The sequence below is a fragment of the Megalobrama amblycephala genome, linkage group LG11 (genome assembly GCF_018812025.1).
Source record: "Megalobrama amblycephala isolate DHTTF-2021 linkage group LG11, ASM1881202v1, whole genome shotgun sequence".
Taxonomy (NCBI): Eukaryota; Metazoa; Chordata; class Actinopteri; order Cypriniformes; family Xenocyprididae; genus Megalobrama; species Megalobrama amblycephala.
The window spans coordinates 12,866,367-12,877,780 of record NC_063054.1 but is presented as its reverse complement, the minus strand read 5'-3'; the positions used below and the strand labels follow the sequence as shown (position 1 = coordinate 12,877,780).

The 11,414-nt window shown below is 36.7% G+C and overlaps 1 protein-coding gene across 1 annotated transcript in view; it reads right to left on the bottom strand.

Annotated features, from left to right (window-relative positions):
* Positions 1–793: 793 nt before the first annotated feature.
* Positions 794–11,414, bottom strand: part of senp6a (SUMO specific peptidase 6a) — a 55,747-nt gene continuing 45,126 nt past the window's right edge. The window contains 2 exon segments of the mRNA XM_048206184.1: positions 794–1,548; positions 10,537–10,687. Coding sequence (XP_048062141.1) covers positions 1,333–1,548; positions 10,537–10,687 — 367 coding nt within the window. The 3' untranslated portion in view covers positions 794–1,332.

The following is an 11,414-nucleotide window of genomic DNA, read 5'->3' as shown; positions in this document are numbered from 1 at the left end:
ACCTGCCCACAGTGCAAAAACCACTTCCAAGTGGTTTGCTGACCATGATATTACTGTGCTTTATTGGCCAGCCAACATGCCTGACCTGAATCTATGGGATATTTTCAAGAGAAAGATGAGAAACAGTCGATCCGACAAAATACAGATAATCTGAAGGCTCAATAGTGCCTCAGCAGTGCCACAGGCTGATCACTTCCATGCCACACTTCACTGATGCTGTAATTTGTGCTAGGAGCAAGTCATTTGCTGTAATATGTGCTGCCGACCAAGTATTGAGTGTACAAATGAACATACTTTAAAGAACTTAAACTTTTGTTTCGCAAATCCATTTTTTGATTGATCTTAGGAAATATTCTAATATTTTGAGATACTGGATTTTGGACTTTCATGAGCTGTACACTCTAATCATCAAAATGTTTAAAAAAATTTTTTTGAAATGTTTTACTTTACATGTAGGTAATCTAGAATATATGAAAGTTTCATTTTTTAAAATAATTTACAATAAAAAAAATGAACTTTTTGATATTCTAATTATATGACCAGCACCTGTACAGGATCAGTGTCTCTTCCATCTTTCGATTTTCATACCGTGTAACTACTTAATCATTGGCTATGGCTCTAAAAGTCTAAAGGTCAGCGTTGAATGTGACTGAACTTTGAGCTTCACACATCTGACCTGCTAAAGTTCGATAGTTTGCGGAACGTTTACGAATCATGTGAAAGTGCCTTGAGAACACCTCAAATCACTCAACTGAAATATGTAAACAAGATATTCATAAAGAAACAGGCCTCATTTTGACTTCATATTCTTGTATTAGTACCAAGACAAATGTGCACTCTTGAATGGCAAATAGCAGAACATTGAAAAATGAATTCTATTTCGTTGTAATCACAAAGTTTGCTTGGATACTGATTTTTACAAAAAATGCATTCATTTCCTTCAGAGGCATTAAGTCCAAATGGAATACTGAACAGTTCTGTATTTAATCCTCTAGGCACATTTGAGTAAATCATCAAAGATGAACACGTGAACTTTTATTTCACAGATGGCGCAAAATTGAAATGTGACGAATCAACAAATGAGAAGCAAAACTCAAAAGGCATTTTAAAATAAAACAACAGCAAAGTAAAAGAAAAAGCCTAGCTTTTGTACACAATTTATTTAATACAAAAAAAACACTTTTTTTTTTCATATTTTGTATCATCAAAACTATAAGAAATTAAAAGAAATAACGGCAGAGTTGTCCAGCAGCGAACAATCACACAAGGCCCTGATTGGCTTTTAGTGTTAATAAGTCATGTGATGGTAGAAGCGTAGCAGCGTGGGCGAGCTCAGGAGCTGATTGGAGGAATTAGATCAGCTGACTCTAACGTATCCTCATACGGGCTATGGCAGGCGTCCGTCTGTTCCTCACTCTCCAGACTGAGCTGCTGATGAGTCTGAATCTTTAGAATGAGCTCCTTGATCTCTTCCCGCTTGGTTTTCATCCTTTGCTGGGGAAACCAATCCAGTAAATTCATCGGGAGATCAAAGCTTGGAAGAGGATTCTTAAAAGAAGAAGAAGAAGAAGAAGAAGAAGAAGAAGAAAAAAAGTTGATTATTGCAGACCTGCCAACCTTGGAAAATTTTTTCGAGTACCAGTGACGGGACGGGGCACGGGTTTATTTTTTTAAAAAAATTTTTTTGGGGGGGGGGGTATTTTTTACATTTTTGAGAATACAATAAACAAAGCACACACACCCATCTTCGTTAATTTTGACTGTTAAAGTTTTTTTTAATTTGACAATTAAAAATTTCACTACACCTGCTCAAAAGCATTTTTTTAAATTCATGATTAATCTTGCATTGCATAATGTGTTCTTATACAAACTGACAACCACAAGTGAATCGCATTCTTATATTTAAAATGGACTAAAAAATTTTTGTTTGCAATTTCAAGAAGGCTATATTTACATACAACTAACCTGACAGTTGAGTCGTTTATACAGGTTTTGTAATGAAAACTAGTCTACAATTAAGAAACCCTTAGAAAACAGTAAACATTGAGTTTACATGTGATTCATTTAAAATACTGATTTTATTCCAATATCCAAATATGACACTAAATCCCACAGAAAATAGGGTTTCTATTTGTAGCGTGCTGTCTTTGAATTATAAACAAGACAAACATTCGCTGAATAAAGGTTAGCCAATACAAACATATTTATAGAAAACAGTTGACAATGAATAGAAAGGACCAATAAGAGCAAAACGCATCGAGTATTCAGGAATATCAAGAAGTTAGTCCGACATATAACGAGGGGTTGTGTTAACTAAAGTGTCCGTCATTTACCGAATCTTAAAAACACGGGTGGATAATTAAAAATCTTTTCTGACAAAAAAATAAAATAAAATAACACAAGGACAAATTTTAAACCAAACACGGCAATTTTCATTTTACCTCTTCTGTGTGCGCGCGCGCGCATTTGTGTTTATGAGAGAGAGGGCTCGCGCAGCATTGAGACAACGGCCATTTTAAATGCATTAGTAACTAATGTGCTAGTCTTCATACAAAATAAGTAGGCTATGTAGCATAATTAGTAACTTTAGTTAGTATTAACACAATAACGCCACACATGTAGGCTATACGTTTCTGAACACTGAGAATAAATAAATAAAAGCCTGTTTCTCCAGACTCACGCTTGTCAGTCAGTCACACATCACAACATTTTCATAATCAGCGATTTCAATTTTATTTAGATTTGTTGTTCAACATTACTTGTGCATTTTATACCCGTTTACCTTAAGGAGTTAAAAGTGCGTGAGTGCGCTTTCCTCGCTTGAGAATTCAGTCAATGAGATGGCGGGAGTGAAGGAGGGATCGAGTGGGATTTTGTGTTGCTGTCGATTTGCAGTCTCTTTTTATTGATAGGCCGTACGCATTTGTCAATCATCCCCGCTTGCTATTTGAGGAAATGAACCCAGCACTGATTGGTCGAACTCTTTTGCTGGATTTGAGTACTACGCGTGCACAGAGGAGTCACCGGGTTTTTGCGTAGTATAGAGTGACAAATCGTACCAGCGTACTTTGAGGTCAAAATGCGTACCTGGTACGCAAAATGCGTACATGTTGGCAGGTCTGTTATTGCACAAGTTAGAAACTTACTAAACCGAACAGTAAATTCAATGTGGATATGAGAGTCACTAAACGGTAATGTAATGTAATGAATGTGTTTTTATACTCTTTCATTGGCACACATTTCTCTTCCCCGAAGCACCTTTTTTGCTCACATAATCAAGTAAGGCTGTGTGTCCACCAAAGCGTTTTTTCCAGCTGCTAGCATACTTTTTCAATTGTTTTCAATGGGAACGCCGCGTTTTTTAAGCACCAGGAGCGTAACGCTCAAGCGCTGAGTGCTCTGTGTTCGAGTTGAAGAAATGTTCAAACGCTGCGCTCATCACTGTCACTTTTTAGCCAGCCGTCCAATCAGAGTGGAGGAGGGGTGGGACAAATACAACACTACCAACTGTCACAACATTCTTGCTGTACAGCGACATCAACAAACAGAGAACGAAACAAAACGGATGAAAAATTAATATTGCAGGTCTCTGAACATACATAGCAAGTAATTCCACATTGTGTCGACATTTTTAGTCTGAAACAAATGACCTGCAAAATCAGTTATAAGTAACAGTGCCGCGGATATTCCGTATCATAGCAACAAAGCTTCTCAACTGAAAAAAATATGAGTTTTCAGCTGGCTAAAAACGTTTTGGTGGACACACGGCCTAAGTGTAAGTGGGGGAAAAATGTAAACAATAATGTACCATCATGGCACTGTTGTAGGGCTGCAACTAATGATTATTTTGATAACTGATCCGAATCTACTATCTCTTCTTTAAAGTCTGTATGAACCGGAAATTGCAAACGACTTTTCTCCAGTGTTGTGACGTATTTCCAAGTGAAACGGAATACTGAATAGAGGGCAGAGTTTTATTTTAGCGCTCCTCCTCTCCATCTCTCACTCATAGCAGACTAACGGTCGGAGGTTTAAGCGATTTCAACCCAAGCCATCAAACTGATGTCATTAGAGAAGGGGCACCATTGCAGAGGGGAGGAGCATTTTCAGATTGATTAAATATTACGAAGCCAAACAATTTTTTTGTGTGGATTGACTTGCACGGATGAATTGTTCACCACAAAACTAGCAATTTGAGCTAACAAAATAAATAAGGTCAATTTTGATTTCATGTGTGGGTTAGGGTTAGGGTGAGATGAGATGTAAAAAATATTAATTAATATTAATTAAAAAATACATTTTAATTGTCCTTAAATACGTTCGCTATATTTGTTTTCATTAATTACAAATTGCACATTTTATGTAGGCTAGAATGTGCAAATCAATACTATATTGAATAAAAATCACTAAATTCAAAATAAGGGGAAAAAAAAGCACAGACTAAATGAAAACTGGTAGGAGATTGGAGATACACACATTCTGAACTCATTTGATCACATTACATTTACATTCCATTACAATAGTCAGTACAGTACATCTGTTAAGAATTTTAAACTTTTACTGTCTAACAAGAAGTGCTTTACAAAAATGTAAATTTTAATCAGAACTAGTGTGCTCCAATTTGATTGCGCTCTGTTTGACGTGTGTGTAGTGATGGGAGAAAAAGATTTTTGAAACTGAAAATCAACTTGAACCAACTGCTTCATAAAATGATTCACTTTGAAGCACGCTGGTGACGTCTGGGGCCTGTTTCAATATATAGGTTCAACCAACTCAGAGTTAAAACTTGAACTCATGAGTTGATTTACCCTGAGATGGGAAACTCTAAGATTACAGCTGAATTGAGTTAGTACAGTCGACTCTGAGTAGGTTGACTCGCGTCAAAGAATATACACCATGCAACGTCAACTGGCGGCCCGCGGGCCAAATCCGGCCCGCCAGAGATTTCCATCCGGCCCCCAGAATAATACTGAATTCAGGAATAGCCTTGTAAGAGGAAAAAGTTTAGGGCTGGTCCGAATACCATTTTTTGAGCTTCGAAGCTTCGGTAGTAATGAACATCGACTCTTCGGAGAGAGGGGCTGAACATATTTTTCTCTCTAATAAAGGCAGGAATCTGTGTCTGTATGTCCGTTTGCATTTTTATTATTTCGAGAACCGTTCATCCAATCGACTTCACAAGGGAGTGCAGTGTCGCATTTGGTGCAATATAGATGGACATGCGAGACGCGACACATTCAGAATTAATAAACTTTTAGTAAACTACAGTCAGAACAGCGCGAGCGGGAAGCGGCGCACCTCACGCGGGCAGGGCTTATGCTCCGAGAACGGACACTGCACTAGTGATATAAAACGCACACACACAGGTCTGTTAAATTAAGCAATACTTTTAAGGTAGTCTAATATTTTTCTGACTAACAAATTGGCACAGTAAGGGTAGATTTAAATAAAGAAAAACGAAATTTAAATAAAGAAAAAACGAAATTTAAATAAAGAAAAACGAAATTTAAATAAAGAAAAAACGAGATTAATTTAGATTGATAATAACGGGTAAAAATGCTAATACATTTTGTTTCTATTATTCTATTTTCCACAATGTCAAAGCAACAAAACACAAGCTCAGACATGCACTTCGGTCCATACAAACTCCGCTGTTCTGCGCTCTAGCCAGAGAACACTCCCGTTGCTGGAACACGCGTCGGTTCTATTTCTAGCATGCACACGTTTTCCGCGTGGCTCGAGCGCGCCTGAGACGCGTGTCTCAGTGTGCAAACTCCAACCTGTTAAATATGGGAGCCGAAATAAAAACGGCAATGAGACGCTCACGCAGCCAGTGTGTCGCCGGCCTTATTCAAGGGGGAATGAGAATCGTTTCGCGGGGATCCCAGGTGTGCAAAAAACAAAAAAAAAAAAAAAACAAAACAAAAAAACGAATATTCGAATGTCAAATTTTCAAATCGAATACCAACCCACCGAACGAATATTTGAATATTCGGGTCCGTTCCATATTTACTTATTTTTAAATCTAACGAAAAAAAAAAAGCCTTCTGAAAAGTAGCTTGTGCCATAGCCTGCCTTCAGTCAAGAATGACGATAAACGCGTTGCTCTCATTGAACATCTTTTATTGTTTCACGTGATCATTTTTTCACAAATGTCCAAATTTTCCTTGCCTGGGATTAGCGCACAATTGCGTGACAGTGATGGACAGCTTGACAGCCTCACAAATATGAAGCCTAAAATATCGCTATCGCCCCCTGGTGGCTTCCTGCAGTACAGGTAATATGTAAAAAATAACATAAATTTGGAATTAGAATTAGTATATCAAATAATAACATATTAGGATACAATTCGAATTTTTTTTTATATTACGAGTATCTGGCCCTTACAGTGTCTGCAGAGAGAAATTCTGGCCCTTGGACAAATATAGTTGATGACCCCTGATATACACTAACAAGAAGCGACACTCAATAGAACGTTCATTGCAACACCGGCGCCCAGCAGCCGCCCTGCGTTTCCACCATTTTGTGGTGAAAGCGAGTCGGCAGTCCACTATTTTCTATGGCAATATCAGCTGCTTTGTTAAAACAAAATGTACATTAAAGCTGAAATCCAACCTGAATGATGACAACACAGGATAAAATACTATCACTAATGAGCATCAAATCCTTTTAACAGTTTATTTTACAGACTTTGTGTTTAAGTCTTCCACTTTTTTCACAAAACCTTTGCTCTCTAGAAACCCAGTCAGTTTGGGTTCAAATTCTTTAAAGTTCAAGTATTAGCATTATAAACACTGAATTAATACCAACATATGAAATTAAATTAAGGACATGCATCAGAAAAATTGGGAACGTTGGACAATAAAAAATTCGTTCATTTTGAACGAATCTTTAATGTGACTCGGGAAGAACGAGTCGCCCAGGGGGGTGATTCGTTCAGTCGCGCATGTGCAATATTCTATAGGTTCTGTACTGCTAGTAGTAGTTCACCTGTTTCAGTCAATGCAGTCTGAGTCAGAAAGAGAATTGATTAGTTCATTTCATGAGTCTTTCGGGTTTTTGAGTCATTCCTTAAATCTTTAAGAGCTGCTGTGCAGCCAAAATTTATGTACCAGTTATCAATGTAAAGCTGCTTTGACACAATCTGCATTGTAAAAAGCGCTATATATAAATAAAGGTGACTTGACTTGATGTGACATACCAATACGCTAAACCAATGCAGTCTGAGCCGGAAAGAGAATTGATTAGTTCATTTCATGAGTCTTTCGGGTTTTTGAGTCATTCCTTAATCACGTGAAAGACTCATGAAATGAACTAATCAATTCTCTTTCCGGCTCAGACTGCATTGGTTTAGCGTATGGGTCTGTCACATGATTAAGGAATGACTTAAACCCGAAGACTTGTCAGAGGTGAGGTGAGCTTATCATAAACTGAAGACCCAGGTAAAGAATGAATTAATCTTTTCTGTATCTTATAGCATTGTAGTTTTGTATTGTTTGTAGTGTGATCAACGTTTGCGTAAGTAGTAGATGTGTTGGGGAAGTTAAATACATTTGCTAAAATGAACAAAATGAACGAAATGACTCGAAAAAAGATTTGTTCATTTTGCTGAACGAGACTCAAAAGTCAGAGTCGGTAAAATGATCCGAACTTCCCATCACTACGATTTTGGGTGCGTAAGATGTGAAGGATTCTATGGTCCAGTTAGTATTTTCACCCCATAATGGCGGCCGAGCTACTGGAGCACCATCTAGTGGCTGTTACCCAAAAAGTATCAAAGTGTCGCCTCTTGGGTTCTATACTCTTTGCTCGTGTGCACCTTGACTATGAAAAGCCATGATCAATGGAGCTCCGATACTATGATTCTCCATGACAACAGCACTCAACAAAAAGACGTCCACATACTTCAGAGGCGATACAAGTTTCATTCTCACTGATATATCAAAGGTGACAACTGGCAGAACAGTAAGTTATTAAACTAATATTCAATTTTCATGGTATCCCACTGGCCAAAAAACAAATAAATAATTTAAGTGCATTTTTCTTATTTTGCTAATTATTTGTCAATGGGGTAAGAAAAATAAGGCAGCGGCTATTTACAGTAAGTGGAAATAGCATATTTTCTTAGTGATATATGCATTTGCCTGTGTTAATGCCAACTGTGTAAATTTTGGCTCAGAAATGTATTTTTATTGGAGTTTCACTATTATTTCACCCCCATTTCCTTCAATAAATCTATTTTACACTAGTAACACAAAATAGTTCCACTCAGGTCCTTAACCCTCTGGAGTCTGAGGCTGATTTGGGGCCTGGAGAAGTTTTGACATGCCCTGACATTTGTGCTTTTTTCAGTTGTTCATAAACATATTAATGACACAAGTGTCATTACACTGTATTCAGCACAAACTAGGCTACCATAATATGTGAGGAACATGTGTGTACATGTTTGTGTTTTTGAAGGAATAACGTTTATGCGTGGTTACTGAAAAAACAAAAAACTTAAGTCACTGATATAAGGCCAATAAAAGTATATTAAATCTGTGTTCACAAGACTTTTGGGTATTGAAGGTTGTAGACTAGAGTTTTTGCTTCAAAATTATGTAAAAATTATGCTGACTACTCTTTCATTTATAACAATATACTGATTTAGTTTTTGTAAGACACTTTTTGCCAAGAAACACGGTATGCGAGGAGGCGTGAATCATCATGAATAATGGCTCATTCTCACCTGTGAAGACAAAAGAATTGAATAGTAATGACCTGAAAAGACTTGCATATTAATGAGGCATTTCAGTCAGGTAGGCTGTGAAAAAAAACTTCTGTGATGTCTCAAGCTCATCATGGTATATGAAACATACAGAAAAATTTTATTACAATATAAAATAATGGTTTTATATTATACTTTAAAATATAATGTATTTCTGTGATGCAAAGAGTCTGAATATAGGCTTTTAGTTTAAAAGCATGCACATTTGGAGAAATATAGGATTCTCATATGTTTATGTCAATTTTCTATACAGAGGAGTTATTTTTTATTTAATATTCATTGTTATCTCTATGAGCGCTGGTGTTTGCAATTCATACTGCAGCCGGAGGGCGCTTGTGCATTTTAGTCCACAAATTCACCTAAGAAGAAGACGATATTCCATGAATGGTGTTTACCAATTCATACTACAGCCGGAGGGCGCTAAAGAAACAAAAACTCACTTAAAACTTATCAATAGAAGAAAACAAACAGGAATTTACTGAATTCTTCCAGAGATCGCTAACCATGGCTTTTCATCCAGATAAACAATTTTCAAGGCAATAAATACACGATTGAGATGATGAATGCATGTGTTGTCTCTGAATTTGCCTGTGATAGCGCTGGCTCCGTGGGTGTGGCCGCATTAGTGGGTAATGAGCTGAATCACGGACTTCTGACATGGCTCTCTTTTCATACAGATTACATAAACGCAGAATGTTTGTTTTCGATTTGACTTGCACGATTTAAAACCTGACATTTCAACGTTTTGTTAGACATAAGTATGAATTTTTTGTGATTAGTATTCACTAAGTTACACTTCATTTTCTGAGAACTATCAGATTGGACTTCGTTCAGAGGGAGATGAGAGATCACGCATCATGTTAGTTTTCTTTATTTTACAAAAAGCACAACATTTTGTTTTTACTCTGAGTGTATACAAATAAAAGGAGATATTCTATAGTTTCAATTGATGTATTACTTATGTTTCTATGACAAAAAATGACGGAGTATTTTAAGTCTGTTTTGCTGCAATGTGAAAAAAAACCTGCAAAACGCGCCGGCGCGTTTTTAGACCTCAGAGTGTTAAGGACAAAAAATGTCCCCATTAAAACGAAAATATTTAATCCCAAGGGCATTTAACTATAAAATGATGCAATCTTTGTTAACAGGCTTTCATTTTGTTTGCAAGGCTTTAAAATATAGATTTTTTTTTTTTACCAAATGGTGTCATTTTCTCAGGTTTGGCCTATAAAGCAAACACTTGCTTTATTCCCGTTTTCTGTTTCTGCATATTATAGAGCCAGTTGGATAAATTTTGCAGTTATAATTGTGTGGGTGTGTTGGTATGGATTGTCAAAGTGTGGTTTAAATGTGTGTATTAAAATTTTTTTTGTGTGTGTGTGCACTTTTTTGTGATTTATGAGGACACATATTTGTATAATGACATGGGTATTACGATGCAAACATGACATTTGAGGACATTTCATGAGTCCTCATTTAAAATAGCTTTAAAAACATACTAAACAATGTTTTATTAAAAGAATGTTTTCTGTGATGGGTAGGTTTATGGGTAGGGGTAGTGTAGGGAGATAGAATGTACAGTTTGTGCAGTATAAAAGCCATTACACCTATGGAATGTCCTCACTTTGATAGCAAAACAAACCTCTCTGTGTGTGTGTGTGTGTGTGTGTGTGTGTGTGTGTATGTTTGAGAGAGAAATGCCAGAAAAGCCTCAGTGAATTTATTGTGGATAAAGCAGTGTTGTCCAGTGTTCCCATGTGTCCTCTCACCTCAAAGAAGCTCTCCACATACTGTAGCACATAAACTCCACAGTCACTGAAGTTATCCTGCTGGGGCACACGAGGACTTGAGCCCTTCATCACCTCTTTCCCGAAACTCCTCGGAGAGCCCTTCCTCACTTCCCACTCCACCTCTAGATATCTACACAAACACCAAGACAAAAACTCACAAACACTCACAAACACTTATTCCAACACAAATGATAACTCAATCCCACTCTTGTTATTGTTTAAAGACTTGTGCAGATTCTCCATGATTTCCACAGGAAAAAAACTATTCACATTCATTAAAGGATTAGCTTCACTTTCAAATTAAAAGTTTCCTGTAATTTACTCACCCTCATGTCATCCAAGATGTTCATGTCTTTTTCTTTCTTCAGTCAAAAAGAAATTAAGGTTTTTGATGAAAACATTCCAGGTTTTTTCTCCATATAGTGGACTTCAATGGAGCCCAAACGGTTGAAGGTCAAAATTACAGTTTACAGCGATCCCAGACGAGAAATATCTTCTCTTATCTAGAGAAACCATCGCTCATTTTCTAAATTTTTTAAAAAGATTTACACATTTTAACCATAAATGCTCATCTTGAACTAGCTCTCTTCTTCTCTATTTGAATTCCAGCAGTGTAGACACTGCTAAGTGTATTAGGTCAAAGGTCAAAGTTTGAACTAAATTGTCATATACAATATGCTAGTGCAAGTATATAACAATTAGTTCAAACTTTAACCTGTGGAGAGCAGTAATACACTTAGCAGTGTCTACACTGTCGGAATTCTAATAGAGAAGAAGAGAGCTAGTTCAAGATGAGCATTTATTGTTAAAACTTCTATAATTTTTATTTATTTTTTTTTAGAAAATGAGCGATGGTT